Consider the following 22,474-nt stretch of genomic DNA (forward strand, 5'->3'; position numbering starts at 1 on the left):
TTATGTCACTCATCTTTGAAGGTAAATGTGCAAAGCCTCTGGAGCATGCTTAAAACATGTTACAGGTGCTACAGATATTTACAGCTTTTCCTGAATATTCTCCATAATTAACTGAAAGGGAAAAAAAGCCCCAAACAACATTGTCATCATAGACTTCCATCATGGTTGCTTTCCAATTATTATGAAGTCCAAAAAACTTGTATCTTAAATAAGAAATCCTCTTATAGAGGAGATTGATGGGAAAGCCAGTCATTCATCCAGCTGTACATATCACTGCACACATGATGCTGTGCAAGCCTGTGGAAAGCTGTGTAGAAGTTAGTAGGTGCTGTTGCAACACTGGTGTAAATGCTTCTCCCATTCTTTAGGAGTTTTATTTGCTTAAGGGGTTCACACATTTCTCCCAAAGAAGCTTTAGTCAACATCTGTTTTTGACAATGTCAATTAAATTGATCCCAAACAAAATCTGGCTCCTATGTAAATTTCTGAGCTCTGCTGATGAGAAGTTTACTGACATATATACACTTGTAATGAAAGTATGTTGTATGTGAAGATGAAACATACATGTAAATCAAACAAGTTGAAATCAGAATTAGGCTTCTGGATTTATAACATTTGGTGGGGTTGAGTAGCTTGCCTAAATACAAGTGGGGATTTTATAAGTCTCATAGAGTTGTAATACACAGTTAGAATCACAGAATCACACAGAATCGCTAGATGGGAAGAGACCTTCAAGATCATCGAGTCCAACCCAGCCCTAACACCTCAACTAAACCATGGCACCGGGTGCCACATCCAGTCTTTTTTTAAACACATCCAGGGATGGTGACTCCACCACCTCCCTGGGCCAACCATTCCTTTATCACTCTTTTTATAAAAAAGCTTTTTCCTAGTATCCAACCTATATTTCCCTTGGCACAGGTTAAGACTGTGTCCTCTGGTTCTGTCAGTTGCTGCCTGGAGAAAGAGACCAATCCCCACCTGACTACAACCACCTTTCAGGAAGTTGTAGAGAATGATAAGGTCACCCCTGACTCTCCTTTTCCCCAGCTCCCTCAGTTCTTCCCTGTAGGGTTTGTGTTCCAAGCCCCTCACCAGCTTTGTTGCCTCTTCTGGACACGGTCAAGCGTCTCAACATCCTTCCCAAAGTGAGGGGCCCAGAACTGGACAGCACTCAAGGTGTGGCCTCACCAGTGCCAAGAATAGGGGAAGAGTGACGTTGCTGGTCCTGCTGCTGGCCACACTATTTCTGATACAGGCTTTAACTATCTTAAAGTTTTTTATTGTCCAAAAGTATTCAAGTTTCCTATTTCATATGAAAAAAATTGTAAATTACATGCTGCTTAATTTCAACCACACTGGGAAAAATTCTGTTGGTGTTTCTGTCATTTTCAGTGTTTTTAAGAGATTTATCTTGTTCCTCTTGGCCAGTTATTTTGGAAGCCATTACATATCTAATTCAAAAATATGTGTTCATGAATTAGCTTTGACAGAGAGAAAGTGCCCAGCAGCCGAATACATAATCACATTTAAAAAGTGGAACATCTGTGAGTGTTTAAAGTGGAGAACTCTGTAAAACCGTGGAACTACGAAGTTCATTTACTGTAGTTGAATAATCCTAGAGAAGTAGAGCCATTCATGGAGTACATAATTTGAAAGCAAAGATAGGCATTTCTGAACTCTGGCATGTACTCACTACAAATAGATACACCAAAAAAGCTCATAAAGCTTAGAAAGAGTTTGGCTTGAAGTCTTCTGGTTCTTTGGGTGTTTTTTTTGTGTTTTCATAGGTATTTTCTTGTCCTGAATAGCTGCCTATCATGTAAAGCTGAATGGCTATTAAATGCATCTTTGTGTATTTCTTCTATAGACCACAGTCCCACACAAGTCCATAGGTTGAGAATCATTAACATGACTCATTGTTTGATATTTTAATGAACATTTGCATTAGAATCAATCACCAGTTGGGATGATTCAAAGAATATATTGGCAGATCATGGTAAATAGTGTATTATAGTTGGCATCTATTTAAGGAGTTGTTAATTTTCATATTTCAGAATATGGTATGAAATGTTTCAGTTCAAGGACCCACGATGTCCCATATGACCTATGAGTCATGGCCTCCAGGGTGTGCTCTCAATTTTGGAAGACATAGCATTTTTTAATTCCTTGCATTTCATAGTTTGTCTGTTGGAGTAATGGCCTTCTAATTATTTAATATGAACTGTCATGACCAGTACATGCAGTTTTTAGTGAAACAGAATTCAAAATTAGGGTACAGGACTTAAGAATGCCAATTAGGCACTTATAGCAGTATTTTTATGTGTGATATTATTGATACTAAGATTAAGGGAAGAAAAACAGGAAAATACTGCAGACTTTTAATTTTTTTTTGTTTGCATTGATACCTTTTGCTAAGGCACTGCTATATTACTTTTCAAAGCATAAACATGCAGCTAAGCAATAATTAGTTGGGCGTACTACTATTCTGACTGAAAGAGCAATAAACATTTTTGTGTTGATTGTGGAACCTCTGAAAGGTTAAAGAGTTCCAGAAAGCTGCTGTCAGATCTTTTAGACAAACTTGGAAGCGCTCCATTCCACAAGTGTTAGACTTAAAAGTTTGAAACCATATTCTTTTTGTGCATTGAAGAAAGAGCTGACAGGAATCTATGTCATCTGTGTGATCTATATTTGGTCTTCTATTGCCTAGTGGATGGTTTTTATTTTGTAGGTTAATTATGTTTTCAATAATTTTTTATTAAATTAATGTCTTTCTCCTACTTCCTCATTACACTTTTTCATATTGCTTACATCTGATTATTTTAGTCATTCCTGTGAAGGAAATTCTGTACATGTCTCTCAGTGTTAGTTAATATAAGTGGCCTACTTGGCATGTAGGCTTGAAAGAAGATGAAATCTTTTTTTAAAGGAGGATTACTTAGTTTTCTACTAATGCTTTATACAACAGTCTTGAGGTTGCATGTCCCGGTACTTCTGTGACTAAAGCCCATGAGCCTGTGAAAACAGGTAGTGCAAGGATCAATGAAGGAAGCCTGAATATATCTATATGACTGGTATGAAGCTGTACATCTGAGAAACCATGGTCTAGCTAATACATGGTCTAGCTAATAATGGTCTAGCTAAAACGTGCTGTCACCTGGGATCAAGAGTAATTTTCCTTCTAAGTGGCCAGTCTGGTGGCACTTGTCAAAAAGCATCAAACCCTGAATCTCTGTGTATGTTAGTCTGAAATGATCTTTTGTGTAGTGCCTTAGTAGCTGGAGCATTCAATAAGCAAGCACTGTTTCAATTCCATTGCTGTGTCATCTTGCAGGTCCATAAACATCTATCTGCACTTTTCAGAATAACTCTTTAGTGGTGGGCACTGGAGGGTATCTTTGCTGTAAATTCCTATGTTACTGCATCCCCCTGCACTTTTTCAAAACAGCGCTAGTAGCAGGATACAAGCAGAAGAGAGCTCAGAATAGAAAGGCCTGTCTTCATGTGTTCTTGGGAAATGCACCATTCTGCCCTGCAGTTCCTGTCCCCTTGTTTGAGATGGCCCCCAGTTCTAGTGCAGCCCTTTGTGTTTATGTCTAAATATCTAACATGGGTTTTGGAGCCAGACAGCAAAAATTTAAATTGTACAATTGTGATAGTGTCAAACTATAGTCTGAAGTATACTTTTAGTTGTGCAGTTTGGGTAGGAACTTCTGTCATAAAATGGTGTTCTAGTTCTTTCTATATATTGGAAAGAGAAATTTTCTGAAGGAAAAAAAACTTTGATATCTCTTGATATTGTATTTCTTGATTAAGTTCAATTATTGGAAAATACTGTAATAAATATTAGATCATAGGAATTAAAAACTCGCTATGCACTGATGTGTTTGTTATAATTCTGTATTAACTACATAGCACTTTTACTAAATAAAGCAGTTGACTTTTAAAATAAGCACAAAGTCAAGACAGTTGTGTGCATGAAGTCTTGTAGCTTTTGACCTCTGTGTGATTGTTTTAAAATGTGTGTTTTGTTATCTGCTGATGGACTTGATACTTGTGCATTGTGTAACTGTAGAGTGGCTAAAAAGGTGTCTCCTATCTTTTCTTTTTCCTGTTTTCCGAATGTGTATAGTTCAAGGTACTCACCAATAAGTTTAATTTTTCTTTAAAAACTGAAGAGTGAAATTTGCTTCAATTCAAGAGAACATAGATCTTGGGATCTAAATAAGTATTCTGTTTTAAATCCTTACTACTTTATTGGTGGGTAAATTTCACTGGTAATTTGAGGGGGGACTTACAGTCTTATTCAGGAAAGAACACTTACTGAAGTCAGAGGGACTTCATGCTTCATTGCTTTCCTGAATATATTGAGAGAGACTTCAGCATATGCTCAAATGTTTTCTTGACCTGGGAATTTAAAAGGGTTTATAAAATTAAAAGGCAATATAATTGTAGACATTATTAAAATTCACATTAGTGTTGTTACTATGTAGATATTTTCTTCAGCAATACCACACATCACCATAAAATTTGCTTTTTCAAATAGCCCCCTCACATTCATTACAGTAATTGTATAGAAATATAGTCACTGTTGCTCCAGAAACACTGACTCTTTTAATGCCACTATTTCACACAGCTACTGGCTCAGACATGCACAACTGGGTTTTTTGACTATCTCACTTCATTCATGAACATCTTATGTAGAGCTATTTGTGGTAGAAGTAAATGAATTCTTGATCCCACTGGTAGTAAGGTTATACTTTGAATAAGAAAGTTTATTGACAATATTTAATGTTTCTGTTTGTGTAGTTCTTTCCACATGAACTCATTCTGAATTATATATATATATATATATATATATATATATATATATATATATGATTTTTAAAACAGCAGCATGAATTTAATATATATAGCCATAATGTTGATGAGGAGATGTGAAGATTTTTCAGTGTCATAGCTTCTTCCTGTTACACGGATGACTTCATTAGATGCTGTGCACCAACAAATGAATAGCTGGTACTACTCACTAGCTGAAATTAAAACATAAAGCTAAATAAAGTAGTAACAGCAGCACTAAATATCTTTTCATCATTTAATCCATACAATTTCTATATCAACATATTAAGTGTTACTATTACTCATTTTTAACTAGAAAAATTAAAACTTGACATAGGTAAATTCATATGCCTAAAATCTAAGGCTTCATAGAATATCTCAAAAATATTAACAAAAAATCTATCTTGACTAGTCTTAAATAGACTATTTTGAATAGTCTATATAGCCTCTGAAAATAAAACAGATCATTACCTTTCAATGATACAAACAATAAGCAAATCTTTTTAATGGTGTCTGGTTATGCATTTTCTATGATTTAGGACACATTGCTTTAGAAATTGCCAGATCTCTTGTGAAGGGAGTTTCTCCATGGCATACAGTGGCAATATATAACCTAGTGAGAAATTGGACATGTTAGGTCTACTACTGAGTTAAATTTTTGTCATACAAATATGCCCTGGCTTTAGCTCTGGGAATTTTTCTCACCTTTGCCAAACTCTTGATATACGATAACAATCATCTTGGGAGGTTGCTACATTGTTGATTTGAAATTTTTGAAAACATGTTTTTATATTTAATCAAAATTAGTGTTCCCTCAAAAATAAATTTCTTCTTCCCTTTGTACAGGTTGGGTCCAGTTACATCTTTTCATATACTAGGGAAAATCATAGAATCATAGAATATGCTGAGTTGGAAGTGACCCATCAAGAACATCAAGTCCAACTCCTGTGCAAGACACCCCAAGCATCATAACTTGCTCCTCAGGGTGTTGTCCGAACATTTCTGGAACTCTGTCAGGCTTGGTGCTGTGACCACTTCCCTGGGGAAGTGTTCCAGTGTTCAGCCACTGTCTGGGTGCAAAACCTTTTAGTGACAGCCAAACTAAACCTCCCCTGACTCAGTTTCATGCTGTTTCCTCAAGTCCTGTCACTGGTCCTGGGAATGAAGAGATTGGTTTCTTCTCTTCCTGTCTTGAGGGTGTGGAAGACCACAGTGAGTTCTCTCCTCATCTCCTCACTTTCAGGCTGAACATACCAAGTGACCTCGTAACGTTTCACCTCCAGACCCTTCACCATCCTCATAGCTCTCATTTAGACACTCTCTAACAGCTTGATGCCTTTTTTTATATTGTGGTGCCCTACATTGCCCCTAGCACTCAAGGTGAGGCTGCCCCAGTGCAGAAACAGAGCAGAGAAGGACAATCCCCTCCCTTGCCCAGCTGGAGATGCTGCAACCAGGAGACAGGGCTGGCCCTCCTGGCTGCCAGGGCACTGTTGACTCATATTCCACTTGCCATCAACCAGGATTGCAAAATGTTTTAAATATTTTTATTTCATGCAAATTTAGAGATGGCTTCTTTATTAGCAGTAATGAGCTGAAAAACTGTTTACTTATATAGCTATGTTTCAGTAATATTGAATTTTTTTAACCATTTATACACAGTGGGAATGAGGCCCTAATTTAAATTCAGTATTGATGCAGACTGTTATTTGTGGCTAGCATTATCTTTAGTAATTTGATTTTTCATTTCATATGTAAATTAAAGACAAAGAATGTAAAATAACAGTAAGGCTTTCAACTGAAAGCTAGAAAAAGACAATAAAGTAATTAAAATTCTCATTTTCTTCATCTAACCTTATTTCCCAGAATGGCTTTGTTGATGACTAGAAAGTAAGCAAAATGGAATCAATAACTCATCTGCTCTTTGTTGTAATCATTACCTAGTAATTTTCTCTTTTAATCCATTATCTCTCTTTAGTCTTTATTCTGCATGTCAAAATCTAGTCACTTTCTGGATTATATGCTTCATACACTCCAAAATACAGTTCACTGCATAAGTATTGCTGATTTCAACTGAAATGTGTTCCAGCTTAAAGTTTTCATCCTATGAGATAAAGAGATTTGAGGGAGAGAGAGGTCAGAGAAAAAGGTTACTTATGGCCTCTTGCAGGCTTTACAAAGCAATATATTATCAAGTGAAATCATGTAGACTCTGGGAAGAATGATTTAGGGCAGTTTTTGTCTCAGCTTCTTTCACAGATGATATCCACTTATTCTTATCTTAAAAGGTGACTTTATAAATTAAAGTAAGTAATGCTGTAACTTCTTCACTTATTTATTCTGTGTTCTTGAGTGAAAAGAAATACCTTTTTTTTTTAACAGCAGAGAGAGTAGCTGTATTTTCCTGCACTTTTGTCTATCCACATCTATCGATGTGGATACAAAGCAATGCAAAGTACATACCTGTAAGTCTCTGCTTTGGCTCTGACTACTCTGAACTGTGTGACTGCTACATAAGAGAGGAAAAGAATGAATTTTCTATGGAGGCTGAGGATATAGGATGGTATCTCTGGTTGAATTCAGGACTCGAGAGTCTTGGTCTACTTTTCTGCACATCACAAGTCATCTTTCTAAGAAATAATTGCTGCTTACAAATGTTTAGAAAATGCATCAGAACTGGGAACTGCTCATCAAAGAGACTCATGTTTCAACCTAAATGATTCTATGATTCTGTGTTACAGATGAAGTTTTTGGCATGCAGTATAAGTTATTAAATCTGTTGTGATGTTTCTGTGTTTATTTGCACACATACATATAAATACATATTAAACTGCAAAATGTGTGTTGGCAACCACTGTGCTATTTTAAACCATAAAGACCCTAAAATTTCAGTTACTGAATCAAATGTTCTGTCATCATACTGTTACTCCTCTGTGGCAACCAGCATGGAATAGGCAATATTGTGTTTCAAGGCAAAGTTGACACTTTTTCCTGAAGAATTGCTTTAAGTTTACAGCACAATGCCGTGGTTCCATGTGAAAGCATCCCAGTGTATAGTTATACACATGCATGTAAATAAATCTGTTGAGTAGGTTATTGACAAGCATAATTAAAGAATAGCAGTGCTTCATAAATTATTTACAAGGCTTTCTCACAAGAAGCAGCATGACAGAAGGGTTACTTGTGTGTTATCCAGCTACAAAGGAGAAAGGGAGCAGATATGTTCTAGTTTAAAATGATTCCCTAATGTCTCACTGTGCAGCATCTCTCTCTCTCACAGCAGCTCTCAGCTGCCTGTGAGCTGGCTGTCTGCGCAGTATGAACATAGTCACTCAAAGAGAGGCATGGTACAATCTTCTGTCATTGTATGCCCAAATTTAATCAGCCCTTGAAGAATTTTGAAGTTATAGAGCCAGAACAGGAAATGGTTGTTTTCTGAAACAGATCTGGTTCTTCTTGGCTCTCATAAGCCAGTTCAAATGTTCTTCCTCAGCTATTTAATACAGCATTTGGCTTAGTTGCTTTCGTGCTTCCTTACTGCTACTCTTGGGAGGTGCCTGGAGTCCCTCCCTCTGCTGTATGTTTGGGGTGTGTAAAGCTGTACCTCACAAAAGTTAAAGATGAGCAGAAGCCAAAGGGGTTTCTAGTGGGAAAGTACAGGAAGGCTAAAAGTATTCCCAGTTGGATAGGTGCTTTGCACATTCTATGTCCAAAATGCAAGCTGCCCTTTGGCAAAACCTAAGCTTGTGCTTATCTAAGATTTAAGGCTTAAAATAGGTTCTTTTCCTCTGTGTCTGTGATGAAGATTAGGTCTCTCATCTATGCTGGAGCGCCTCAGCTAAATTTAACTCTGTGTGTTAGAAAGACTTGCTCATAGGATTATGGTACAGTTGTGAAAACTACTGCTGTTGTTTTGGTTGAGGATTTATAAGAGAAAATATATATGCAAAGAGAAAATATGTATTTTTTTTTTAAATACATACATGTATGGGGGGATGATTCCAGAGCTGAAAGGAGTTACATAGCTGAATAGTTTCAAGTAGCAAGTTCTGCAATAGCACAGGTCAAAGCCAATACTAAAACAGGAGGGTAATGCCCCCCTCACCCCGTTCACTGTACGTGTGGCTAGAAACCCAATAGACAAGTGCATAGCAAGCTTTACGTCTTGCTTTCTTGTCAAACAAATGTAATTACAATAAACTGCTAAGCAGTTATATTCTGGTATGGGAGAGCTGTGTGGTGTTGCTGACATTTGCTAATGCATTTTGGTCATAAATTTATTTCAAGGCGTCTGTCTTTATTTCTTTTCCAGGTACAGGTCCTTCGCAACGCAGGGGAAGAAGTGACCCTGACTGTGTCCTTTCTAAAAAGAGCACCTGCTTTTCTCAAACTGCCACTCAATGAAGATTGTGCATGTAAGCCTTTATTACATGACCAAAGAACCCTCAATTCCATACCCATGAACGCTTGCAGCTTCTGAAACTACTGTGCATTGAGGGTGATTGACAGCAGCTTTTACAATCAGCATTACTGTCTAAATATGAGTTGCTCCTATTGCCAGGGCTTGTGTTAACATTGACCCCAAGAGAAAAATTGCTATCTATGGTTGAAAAACAGATAACCAGGCATTTGGCTGGTGTGAATCAGTAAAATTGGGAGTAAAACAGTAGAATTACATTAATTTGCAATAGCTCACATCCTGGTGCAGAGTATTTAAAATAAATTTTTCGGGCAGCATCAGCTAGTATTTTAGTCCCAGGGAGTTTTTTTTTTTTTCTTGTAAATGTGAAAATGAGATTGTGTGTATATATTTAGAGGACTTTACTGTTTAAAATTCAGAGGCTTGGGTGGAGATGTCTGTCTACCTAAGAATAAATTACTCTAGAATGATAAGTATTTTGTTTTAGTCCAAACTGAGTTTTAGTGAACTCGCCCCATGAGAGTCATATAGAGACAGCTGTCTTCCTTTAATTATATTAAATTGTAAGTGTGGATGCATAATTATAGACAATTGCAGCATATCTAAGCATATTTATATATCAGCCTGTGCCTTTTGCCACCTCTGCTTTCCTTCTGCTTTTTGCTCCCTAAGAGAGTGAACTAAATTGCTCAAGTTTAAAGCAATGAAAAAATAAATATTTGATTTCAATACTTACAGCCCTTGATTTTAAGTTAGTAGGAATTAAATAATCTAAATCATGAAATAGCATTTTATATAAACATTTGATGGAATATTGTCTTTTGTATTGTCTTTTGCTTATGTATTACATTTAAATTAAACAAGGAAAAAATCGGAACACTGTATTCTGAAATGAAAATGTATCCCAGTACCTTTGTCCCTTTTATGAAAGGCTGTGGTACCACACAGTACCTTGAGTGATGCACAGGAATATGCATTTGCATGGATCCTATCGTGTCACTTTTGAGGTGTAGCACTCTAGTTTCCTACACCATTACAAGAACATTTAGAACTGTTAACTTCACTGAGAGTAACAAAAGGGTTATCTGACAAATTCCTTCAAGTAAAAACCGACAGAGAAAGTACACATTTCCCTTTTACTGTCAAATTTGAAAGAAACATTGTAGGGGTTTTTTCCTTACCAAGCAGATATTAACTTTTTTTTTAATCAAAGCACCGGGAAAGGTTTTCTTGAGCCTCCATTTAGCTTATAAAGGCAATCCACTCAAACCAGAAAACAGATACTTGCTGAATGGAGAAAGTAAATTCATGTTATATATGATAGAAGTTATTTGGGTTTGGGGAGAATGCAGATATACATATGCAAATTTGAATTATGTCATCACAAATTAACAAATAATTTTCTTGTGAATTTGTATTTGTATTAGGTGCTCCCAGTGACCAAAGCAGTGGCACATCCTCTCCCCTATGTGACAGTGGTTTGCATCTCAACTACCACCCCAACAACACGGTAAGATCTTGATGGAATTACACAGAAGAATAATTATCGTATAATAGCTAAGTGGAAGTACTAATAAAGAAAAAAAGAGTAGCCAGAAATTATGATCAGGAATTAAAATGTGACAAATTATTACAGCTGAGATTGTTCCTGGATGCCTGTGATTACTGTTTTCTTGGGCAGTATGGATTTTGCAAAAGTTTTTCCTTCTACATTTTTTCTCTGCATGGGAAGTAAAATTCCTAAAATGAATATATATATATTTATAAAAAAGTAAGAAAAGTTTCTGATAGTATTTTCCATTTTTTATATTGCATACATTATCTAAAGCTTTTGGCAAAAGATGATTAGGTGTATGTTTTTGTCTATTTTTAAAGTGAGAGTGTTTTAATTCTGGTAATGTGTACTTAAAACCTTACCTGAAGTGGGATAACATGGAGCAGAGTGTCTCTGGGATAAAATGCTACAGATGTCTGGTCAGATATTTACTAAAAGACGCCTTTGAAGTGCAACAAGGGACTTTAAAAATTTTTCTTAGCTAGAAAATGCAAAATTTTCTTTATTTTATATTGTTCAAAAGGTTTTTTGCTGAGTATTTGGCTTTGTGATAGATGAAAATAGAAACAGCACAGAATAAATGAACCAGTATAAACCATAGTTTTTAAGAAAATATTTTAAAACCTGAAATGTAAGCCATACTGAGCAGCCATTTCTAGTTTCCATCTTGTTTTATTGCACTTTCATATTTTTCTATTAAAATTTTAAATAGCCCACAGATTTAAATATCAATACCAAAGATTTAAATACAATTAGCTTTTGGAAAACCCTTCAGAATTATAGACATTTTAGGAAGTGGAATTTATAAATAACAACACCAATAAAATGGATATGAAATAACAATAAAAATATATGTCACTTGTGCAGCAACAACAAAAGCAGATTTGTCTCAGAAGTCTGTATAGGTATGTGTGTATGTATGTATGTATGTATGTATGTAGTTATGTATGTAAAAAGGCTATGTCAGTAGATCCTAAGGTAATTTATTAACTAGCTGCTACAGTTCTAATTTTGCTTTTATGATAAAAAACATGCTTTCATTTGTGAATTCCTTTTTTGCAGGTGTCAAAACTGATCTAGCTGAGCTGTAGTTTCCATTTGAGCTGACAATAATTCCCTGAAACCAAGTGTTTTTCTTTCAGTTTAAATAATATAATCTAGTATCACGAGTCTATAATTCTATAAATTAAACTTTCAAGTGAAGACCAAGATGTGATTCTGACATGTCCCCTTGTCATGGGAACAGAGTTCTTCATAAAACCAAACCCCTGTATGAATTCCTAAGTTATGTACAACTCTTATGCCACAGCTCTTCCTTTTTCTCAGAATATTCCCTAGGAGAAATTATGACAGCTGGATAAACATGATCGGTGAGCAACTGGCCCATGGTTGGACACAAAAAGTTATAGTGAACAGAGTGAATTTAGGCCAGTGACTGGTCACTAGTGAGGTTCTGCTGTGTCTTAGGCCCAGTGCTCATCAACATTTTGATCAATGACTTGGGTTCAGTGCTCAAAGGGATACTAAATAAGTTTGCAGATGATACAAATATTTGGAGGAACTTTTGACTTTCTCAAAAGCAGAGGCTTTACAGAGAGACCTTGACAAATCTGAGGGCTGAGCAGTCACCAACCATATGAATTTTAACAAGGGCAAGAGCTAGATTCTGCACCTGGGAGGGGCAGCCTCTGGATGTACAGACAGGCTGGGGAATGAGAAGCTGGTAAGCAGAGTCACAGAAAGGGACCTGGGTGTCCTGGTCAATGGCAAAGTGAATATGAGTCAGCAGTGCCCTGGCAGCCAGGAGGGCCAGCCCTGTCCTGGGGGGCAGCAGGCACAGCATGGCCAACCGGGCAAGGGTGGCCTGGCTCTGCTCTGCACTGGGATGGTCTCACCTTGAGTGCTGGGGGCAGTGTTGGGCACCTTAATATAAAACAGATACAAAGCTGTTAAGAGAGCTCCAAAGGAGGTCAGCGAAGATGGTGAGGGGTCTGGAGGAGAAGTTGTATGAGAAGAGGCTGAGGTCACTTGGTCTGTTCAGCCTGGAGAGGAGGAGACTGAAGGGAGACCTCATTGCAGTTACAACTTCCTTGTGAGGGGAAGAAGAGAGGCAGACACTGATCTCTTCTCTGTGGTGACCAGTGACAGGAATGTTGTGTCTGCGAGGTTTAGGTTGGATATTAGAGAAAGGTTCTTTGCTTAGAGGATGGTTGAGCAATGGAACAGGCTCCCCAAGGAAGTGGTCAAAGCATCGGCCTGACAGAGGGCAAGAAGAGTTTGAAAAAACTCTCAGGAACATTGTGAGATTGTTGGGGATGTCCTGTGTGGGGACAAGAGTTGGACTTGATGATCCTTGTGGGTCCCATCCAACTCAGACATTCCATGATTCTGTGATGTACAGCCACAGTCTTGTTTCTTAATTTATAGTCCTGTAAATTCACTTGAAGGAGGCTTTTGACCCAGAACTTGGAGTAGACAAGACTTCGGTCTTTTTTAACAGTTCACAGAGTTATGCAGTCTAAAGGTTGGGTTAACATTTCTGTAGCCATGTCTAGGTCTACAGTTTGTACCTGAACTTTTACTGTATTTCATCTTTTCCCTAAGTTTAATCACAGGTGAAGAAAGGTTCCCAGAAGTAGAGAGAAAACATTAAAAATTCAAGATGTTCAAAACAACATCCTAGGGTAGTCTTCCTAGCCAATAATTTATTTATTTTTATCGAATCTGTGGAATTTCTCACCAGAAATTCAGTGTTTTAAAAAAGTGAACTACCTATGAAAGGCTTTCTGCTCAGCTAACGTATTTATTGTGGTATTTTGATTCATATACATAAAAGATATATGAACATTTATGAAAAAGTAAAGTTCAAAGCTTTATAATTCCATAGATCTTACACAGAATGAACACTCTAGAAAAATAGAAGGTGTACTTAATTTTGGTAATATTTATATTATAGAAGATACCAGTAAGAAAAAATATAAAATTTGAAATTAAAAATAATGTAAATCAGCAGGTTTAATTTTACTTATATCTTGATATACAGTTATTTGTTACTTGGGAGAAGAGGCCAACCCCCACCTGGCTACAGCCTCATTTCAGGTGGTTGTGGAGAGTGATAAGGTCTCTCTGAGCCTTCCTTTCTCCAGGCTAAACAACCTCAGCTCCCCCAGCTGCTCCTCACAGGACTTGTGCTCCAGACCCTTCCCCAACTATGTTGCCCTTTTCTGGACACACTGCAGCACCTCAGTGTCCTTGTTGGAGTGAGAGGCACAGAACTGAATATGGCACTCAAGGCATGGCCTCCAGTGCCTAATGAGTCACTGCCCTGGTCCTACTGGCCCCAGTATTTCTGATCAGGCCGGGATGCCGATGACTTTCTTCGCCTCTAGGGCACATACTGGCTCATGTTCAGTTGCTGTTGACCAACACCTCCAGGTCCTTTCTCATCGTGGAGGTTTCCAGCCACCCCAGCCTGTAATGCGGCCTGGGGTTGTTGTGACAAAAGTGCAGGACCTGGAACTTTGTCTTGTGAATCTCATACAATTGGCCTCAGTCCATTGATTCAGCCTGTCCAGATCCCCTGCAGAGCCTTCCTGCCCTCCAGCAGATCAGCAGTCCTACCCAACTTGATGTCAGCTATAAACTCACAGTGCACTTCATCCCATCTTCCAGACCATCAGTGTTAAATATTAAACACTGCCAGCCCCAACACTGAGCCCTAGACAACACCAGTCATGACTGTCCACCAACTGGATGTATCTCCATTCACCACCACTCTCTGGGTCTCTCCATCCAGCCATGTTTTTACCCAGTGAACTGTGCACCTATTGTGCACCATGAGCAGCCAGTTTCCCCAGGAGAATGCTGTGCCAAAGGCTTTACTAAACTCCAGGTTAACAACATCTACAGCCTTTCCCTCGTCCGCTAGATTGGTGACCTGGTTGTAAATGGAGATCAGGCTGGTCAGGCAGGATGTGCCTTACACAAACCTGTAATTTATGGTTTATTGCATATAATGGGCCTGATTCCCTGGTTGTCCTGTACATGGTGTGGGATGGCACATAGGATGATCTGTTCCATGACCTGCCGCAAGTCTGGCTGACAGGCCTATAGTTCCCCAGATCCTCCTTCTAGCCTGTCTTGTAGGTGGCATCATATTTGCCAATTTCCTGTCAACATATTCGTCAATTTCCTGGCCAGTTAGCCAGGACTGCTGGTAAATGATGGAAAGTGATTTGCTGAGCACCTGTGCCAGCTCCCTCACTATCCTTTGGTGGATCCCATCTGGCCACATAGGCTTGTGTGTGCCTAACTGCTGCAGCAGGTCACTGACTATTTCCCCTTGGATTATGGTGGCTTCACTCTCCTCCCTATCCCTGTCTCCCAGCTCAGAGGTTTGCTACCACGCAAATATCTGGTCTTACTATTAAAGACTGTGGTAAAGAAGGCGTTAAATACCTCAGCCTTTTCCTCATCCTTTGTTGCTATGAGAAGGTACTTTGAAGAATTGTGCTCTCTCAGAAAAATAACATCATCATTAGCACTATTTTATAAAGCATTTTATAAAGAAAGAGGTGTTGTATTTTTAGAAACAGATGTTGATAATTTAACTTTTTATAAGCATTTCTCATGCAAACCAATATTCTTTAAAAATACTGATCAAATTAGACTCTAGGTATTTAAATACTCATTCTTTGTAGATTTTATCATAAACATGATAAAGTTCAGTTTTCATATAAGCAATGTCTTCTGTAAATAGATAAAATTAAAATATTCATCAATTCAGCATGTAGTTTTGACAATTTTGACAATTTTCATCACATGTTAAATTCCGTTCCCAATTACCATGTTTTGAGGTGATATCATTAGAAAAGATATGTATGTAAATGTGTACAGAGCCACAGGAAACAACTGAATTGTGGTTGTATTGTGAATAATTTAGAGGTCCTATTCAGAATCTTTCCAGTGCTCACTAAAACTAATGACAGGTGCTTTGGAAAAAATGGAACACTGCCAAATTAAATATAAGTCTTTGAAGTCTATCTCATTCTTTCTAAATATGCTGAATACTTAAAATGAAGATCAAAACTGAGAAGAACCTTTTAATGTTTTTCAGGATACGTTATCATGTTCCTCATGGCCAGCATCGCCAGGACTTAGGTGGGAGAAGAGGTGGTGTGATCTTCGATTAATTCCACTTCTTCATTCACGATTTTCCCAGTACCTTCCAGGATCAGATTTGTGCAGGTAAAGAAGTTCTGAAGGTTGAAACTTGATTTCTTGGTTGACAGATGCATGCCCTAGGGAGTTGCCTTGTCGGAGAAATTGCATTATTAGTTCCATGGCAGCTGACTGAGACATGAAATATAGGAGCTTTCATAAAGGTTTTTCTAGGTCCACTTTGGCTCATGTTCTCCTCTGACATCAGCTGGGACCTGGTATGTGAGGAGATGATGGGTGATCTTTCTACTTCCATCTATTGCTCAGCACCTTCTGCAGATGAAACATATGTTGTCATATTTAATAGCTGCTAATGCTCCTGTCCTCAAAAGCTTCTTTCTAAGTAGCTTGTTTTTATGTCTTTGATTTTTGCAATGCATTATGGCATTAAACTCTGCAATGTGATTATACTTTTAAAATGTATTTCCTTCTGTTTGTGTTAAATACATCATCTGATACCTACATTGGGTGAAATAATCTTGTTTGAGAGCAGCAAGGGCTGACTGCCTCATGGGGAAGATAAGCCAAGAGAGAGGGTGGCAGTGAGGCCAGACAAGGTGTTGTCCATGCAGACAAAGATCCTACCCCACTGCTCCCCATGGGGGAACACAGAAGGCTTAGGGACAGTCTTCAGAGGGGTCCATCATGGTCAGGTGGGGCTCAGTTTAGGCTGGGAAGTGAGCCTAGAGGTCCAAATCTGTGGGTTACGTGTCTAGGCACAGGAGTAGCTGCAGCCATACTCAGATGAGGACCATGAGCAAGAGCCTGAGCTGACAAGCATCTCCCAGATCTTGTACTTCTTTGCTTTATGTTTATAGCTACAGTAGGGAGGGTTTTTTTTTTTTTTTTTTTTTTTTTGTTTATTTCCATATAGCTAAGGTTATTTTTCCCCATTTTTTACTTTGCATGTGTTAACATTTAATTTCATTGCAAATTTGTCACAATCACTGGGATAGCTGTCCAAAGCTCATAGTGAGGTTTAACTTTATTGCATCATTGTGATGAGTTGACCATGGCTGGATTCCAAGTGCCAGTCAAGCTTCTCTATCACTCCCCTCCTCAACAGGATGGAGTGGAGGAAAATAAGATGGAAATATCCTGTGGAGTTAACTTTACTGTTTCTTATTGATACTCAGTAAACATTTGAAAGTTGCACAAAAGCTGTCCACTGCCTCAGCTGCTTCTTAGGGCTGTTGTTTCTTAGCATTACCCTGCCTAGGTCTGCCAGCCATTTCTCCTATTCACAGAGCTGAAATTAGTGCAGATTAGGCAGTAGTTGTTATAGATCTTTGTGGAGCTAAAGCCAGCCTGCAGCTTTTGACCAGTAATAGCAGGATCATATTTACTTGGCTGCATGAACCTCAGTCTGTTGAGGAACAGTGGCTGGCCCAGGGAGGCAAGGTGGAAACCAAAGGCTACAAAGGCTTCTTGGCTGAACTGAACTGGAGCAGGATCAGATCACCAGAGAGGCAGGAGGTGTTTTACTAAATTCTGTGAAAGCCTTCAGCTCCATATTTAACAATGAAGCATAAAGCACCCAAAACCATAACAGTCAAATCTGAGATCTATTCTACTGTATACTTCAGATAAGGTACTGAATTGTATAGAACTACTCACATGGAATATTAGCACATAAGCAGCTGTTCATAGACCTAGGGGTTTAAAATTCAGTCTTCTGCATCAATAAAAAACAAGCTTAACGTTTATATTATAAAACTTGTACATAACAAAGGAAGTGTCTTAGGTAGTAATGATATACCTGAGATCTGAACTTCTAGAAAATAAAGGTATATTAATATGAAACAAAATACCTGAACTCGTACCAAACCTTGAAAAACTACTCTGATACTTTTTCCTTGTGTCCTTCTATTCTGTCTAATATGAAGAAATAAATCTTTAAAAAACCCAAAAATGCAGGATCTGTATGAGAGAGGGTTTTTCTTAAGGCATAGAACCAACACTTTATGTTGCTAGCAAGATAGTTTATATGACTATTTTAAATTGCTGTAGACATTTTTAAATGTTACTCCCTCTCAGAATTTGTTATGAGAGAAAGGTAGATACTTTTATAAGAGACTGCTAGGAACATCACTATAAAAGAAAGGATATTAAAAATAATATAAGGAAGTAATATGAAATGAAAGTTAATTCATTACATTTTCCATAGTTAGTATTTACAAGCCTGTTTTCACTATGTAAAGCCTAATAACTTTTTATAATTCAGAGTTTGATAGGGAAATATGTTGTTCTCACATACAGTATTAAACCTCATAGTCATGTTCTAGCTTTTCCAGTGGAGGGGTTGGGACACATAAATTCTGGAGGGTATTCATACAGAATTCTAGAAGACATTCAGGTTAATCTTGCAAAGCTTATTATTTTCAAATATAGCTTTTGTGTTCCAGAACGCCCAGAACCTGAAACATGTAGTTGAATAAGTGTTTATTCATTCTCAATTTTTTTGTGTATTCTAAAGTAATTAATCTACTATTTGTTCAATCTAGTACAAAACAACTATTTAATGCATTATGTTTTCAGGTTTGTGTGGTATTATGGACTTGGGCTGGTAGACTTATTCAAGCAAATACTATTACAATAATCTAAGGCTATCTACTGCCAAGACACATTCATAAGTCATTTAGTAGGTGCCCATGTATCATACTATTGATATTTGAGTAATTTGGAGTTGATACTTGGGTAATAACATTATGGATTAATGATTTTATACTTGCACAGATCAAATTCCTAGGAACAGTAAGAACAATCTGATGCCCCAAATGCACCAGATTCACTGTATTTGTAGTCCAAGGGAAATATATGCATGGGGATTGAATCTGGGGTTTTTGTATTTGTGTACAAAAATACAAAATATTGTGTGGGGTTTGTGTATTTGCTCTGATTTATGATAAACTGAGTGGAAACAAGGCAAGTCCTGAAATTAGTGTTATTTTTCTTAAAAGAGATAATCAACAATTTTGATCCCATGCTATGGTTTTCATGTAAGGATTTAGAAATTTATTCTGGACAAATTTGCTATTTATATTTATAGCCATCTAAAATAAAGGATAGAATAAACAAATGCTAGCAACACTACCTGAAGATTCTTTTAATAAATCTTCCTCAAAACTTTACTAGAATTATTGTGAAAATGAGTCTCTGAAATAAGTCTGTCTCGGTTGGTATTTTTGTGAATTTAAAGAAAAATCACTACCTCTAGAAAAGACAACTAAACTGCTGGATTTAAACAAACCAAAGAACCCTGAAAGATCATGTTAATATAAGCCTCATTATCCTGCAAGAACATGCTGGAACACTCAAAGCAAAGTCATGGCTCTAGTTCATTTCTATTGCTCCTCCTGACTGAAGAAACAATCTGTTCATGGATGGAATTAAGACAAATATTAGCCTTACATTGTGTACAATTAGTATAAAATTTTAAGAGGTAATAGACCCCAAACAAACAGCTTTTAAAAATTGATATCTGTCTTCAGGTGCCAGAAGCTGTCATTAGTGACATTCAGTTTTACCCTGGAGATTACAGGCACTTTGCTTGAGCCATTCTCAAAGAATCTGAATGATGTACTTAATCTTAATTATGAATTGGTCATTAACAGTTGGGTTTGTAGCAGAATGTCAGCAGTGGAACTTGGTATTCTCTGTATGTTCAGTAATCTCCTATTCTGGGATATGGATTATTATTGAGGTTTTTTGGTTTTGAAGACAGAGACCTGTGAGCCTTACAAGAGCTTTTAGCAAATAAAGCAATTTACTGAAGAAATTAGGTCTGTTATTGCTTTAGCATCTGAAAATTTTTCTCTTGTTCTATAATTGCTCAGTGCCTGGAAGTGGAAAATCAGTATATAATGCATGATAGATTTTTGTATATGTGCCCAGATTGGTGCTGAGGGTAGAGACAGAGGTAGGAGTGTATTTTGGTAATGATCAGAAGTGCAATTGGAAAAATCATTAATGCTACTTGATCAATTTTGACTTCTCCGAGTTTTCAATCAGTAGTTTAGAAGAGAAACAGAATTCTATAAGCGTGAGCAGCCAACAAGGGGCCTCCAGACAGTAATCCAAATGTGTTTAGACACTGTATTATAAAAATAAAACAAAGGTGTTGAGAAAAAGATACTGGTATTCACTGAATTTCCCAAATTATTGCCTATGGCTTCCAATGCACTTTCCTTCTCTGTAGCCTGCTGTATTAAAGATTAAGTCTTAGATATGAATCAGCTCTGTCACTTGTTCAGCTTCTGAGGTTGTACAGTCTGATGGTCCAGGTTCTGTGGAGCTGGTCTATGGAATTTTTTTATAGCCTTATGGAAGCTTAATATTGTCTGAGTTGACCTTTTAGCATGGTTGTTTTAATATGTCAGGTATTTATAAAGCAGGAAAACCAGCATTTTATCGGTGTTCACTGGCTGACCTTCATTGTAGTTGAAAGAAAAGCATTTTTACAAGTATTGTTAGGATGATGTGCTAGAAAAGATAAAATTTTCTTCTGACCTGATCTGTTATGATATGTCTATAGGCAAAATGCATTCCAAGTAATTGCTGTGGATGGGGTTTGCAGTGGAATAATTCAGTGTCTCTCTGCTGAAGACTGTATTGACTGGCTACAAGCAATAGCAAGTAACATTTCCAACCTCACAAAGCACAATGTAAGTATGGATCCAAGTAAGCCAGAAGGTTTCCCAATCATATTTGATTATAACTGTCATAAAAGCCTAATGGGTTCACACACAGAATTATCTGCATATAAACAATGCTTGAGGCTGTCTGAGAGAAGTCAGCTCAAGTTTGTTGTCAAATCAGACTCTGTGAGAAACCATTGAATGGGAAAATACTCTTCCCTACAGTCATATAATTCACTTTGTTGCTATCAGAGTTATTCACTTCATAGGAACACCAATTAGGATTAGAAGCAAAAACCAGACACACAGGAGGAAGCCAGGTGTGATGCAGGAGCGCATAGAAAATACAAAAATTCTGTGATTTCTTCATAGCACATCTCTATAGAAGCTGGTATAACCAGATCTGAATTAGATTTTAGGTCTGTCTAGGTATCGTTTGTCATGATGGGAAAGGCAAGGTGCTTCTGTGGTGGAGATATAGATATTCATTATCAGCAATGATTCAATGCATTTATGCTTCATGCACTGCACTCTTACCATCTGAGCTTGTGGGATAAATACCACTTTTTGTTGATGCAGGAATAAATGTTATGTAAAAGTTTTTTCAAATATTAAGTTCAATTAAGAGGTCTCCTAGACCTGCCTGAGATGTATTTGCATTTAATTGAACATGTGGTTCTCCCTGTATAGAAATCCTTATAATATATATAATACCTTCCATGGTTTTCCTAAAAAACTGAGAACACATGGGGAACTCCACTATTTTGAATTGAGTTATAACAAGGAGGCCTTTGAGGATTTAATTTATATTTCGTTAAATCTGCTTTAGCTTCCCAAATCTGTCTCTGAATTTGCTTTTGTTTCAAATATAGGCAACACATTGAAAGAAGCTGCATTTTTTTGAGATTTATAATCAAGATGCAAAACTGTTTTCCATCTGGCAGCAATATGTAAAAGTCATTGTATTATAAAAACATGACAGACATGAATTCATCTGCCATCTGCAAGCTTCCATGCAGTACCAGCGAACTTTATGGCTATTTATTCATACTTAAAATGCTGTTGCTATGTAGAACCTTTCTTGTCTCACTAGGCATCCTGACAATTGAGGCTTCTGGGTTTTTTTTCTCTTGCCAACTTTATTTCAGTCTACTAAAGGTTCTTGCTACTTAAATCAGTGGATTTATTTGCTTGTAACAGTAGGCAGAGGCACCAAAATTTTACAGGTGTTTTGAAACACTTCAGTTCTGATGAGACTATAATTATGGTTACTTAGCATAACTTGAATTTTGGCAATGCACTGTTATTACATGAATTTTTTTCTGAGTACAGTTTATAATTCTACACTGGTTTCCATAAAATACAGAAAGAAATTATCTAATGTTTTATAAGAGGTAAATAGCCTAAATTTTACAGCTGTTATGCCAGTCTTTGTATTTACCTTTTCTCAAAGATATCCTGTAAAGTAGCCATGAGAGTTAGGGCTTATGATAATTATCCATGTGTCTATTTTTAGAATTGTCCCATTTGTTCATAGCTCTTACAAATTCATGGAAAACAATGACACTCTCCTTCCTGTAATATAGATTTCTTTTAAATTGTCAGTTGCCAGAAAGAATTAGTTATGTGACAGCATACATGATAAGTGAATATAAGAAACCTTAGGAACACAGAGGGGAGAAAAAACAAACTGTTGCACAGAAGAATGATTATATGTGATTAGAGGTCCCTGTATTTATTTTCTTTATAAGATGGTTATTGACATGCACATACTGTTGATGTTAGCATTTTTCCTATCTG

The 22,474-nt window shown here is 37.2% G+C and overlaps 1 protein-coding gene across 1 annotated transcript in view; it reads left to right on the forward strand.

Moving 5' to 3' along the window:
- Positions 1-22,474, forward strand: part of SNTG1 (syntrophin gamma 1) — a 311,423-nt gene that overhangs the window by 199,741 nt on the left and 89,208 nt on the right. The window contains exons 8-11 of the mRNA XM_053997588.1: positions 9,155-9,257; positions 10,690-10,772; positions 15,934-16,064; positions 20,572-20,701. Coding sequence (XP_053853563.1) covers positions 9,155-9,257; positions 10,690-10,772; positions 15,934-16,064; positions 20,572-20,701 — 447 coding nt within the window. The remainder of the gene's footprint in view (positions 1-9,154; positions 9,258-10,689; positions 10,773-15,933; positions 16,065-20,571; positions 20,702-22,474) is intronic.

This window comes from Vidua macroura, chromosome 1, assembly GCF_024509145.1.
Source record: "Vidua macroura isolate BioBank_ID:100142 chromosome 1, ASM2450914v1, whole genome shotgun sequence".
NCBI classification, from domain to species: Eukaryota; Metazoa; Chordata; class Aves; order Passeriformes; family Viduidae; genus Vidua; species Vidua macroura.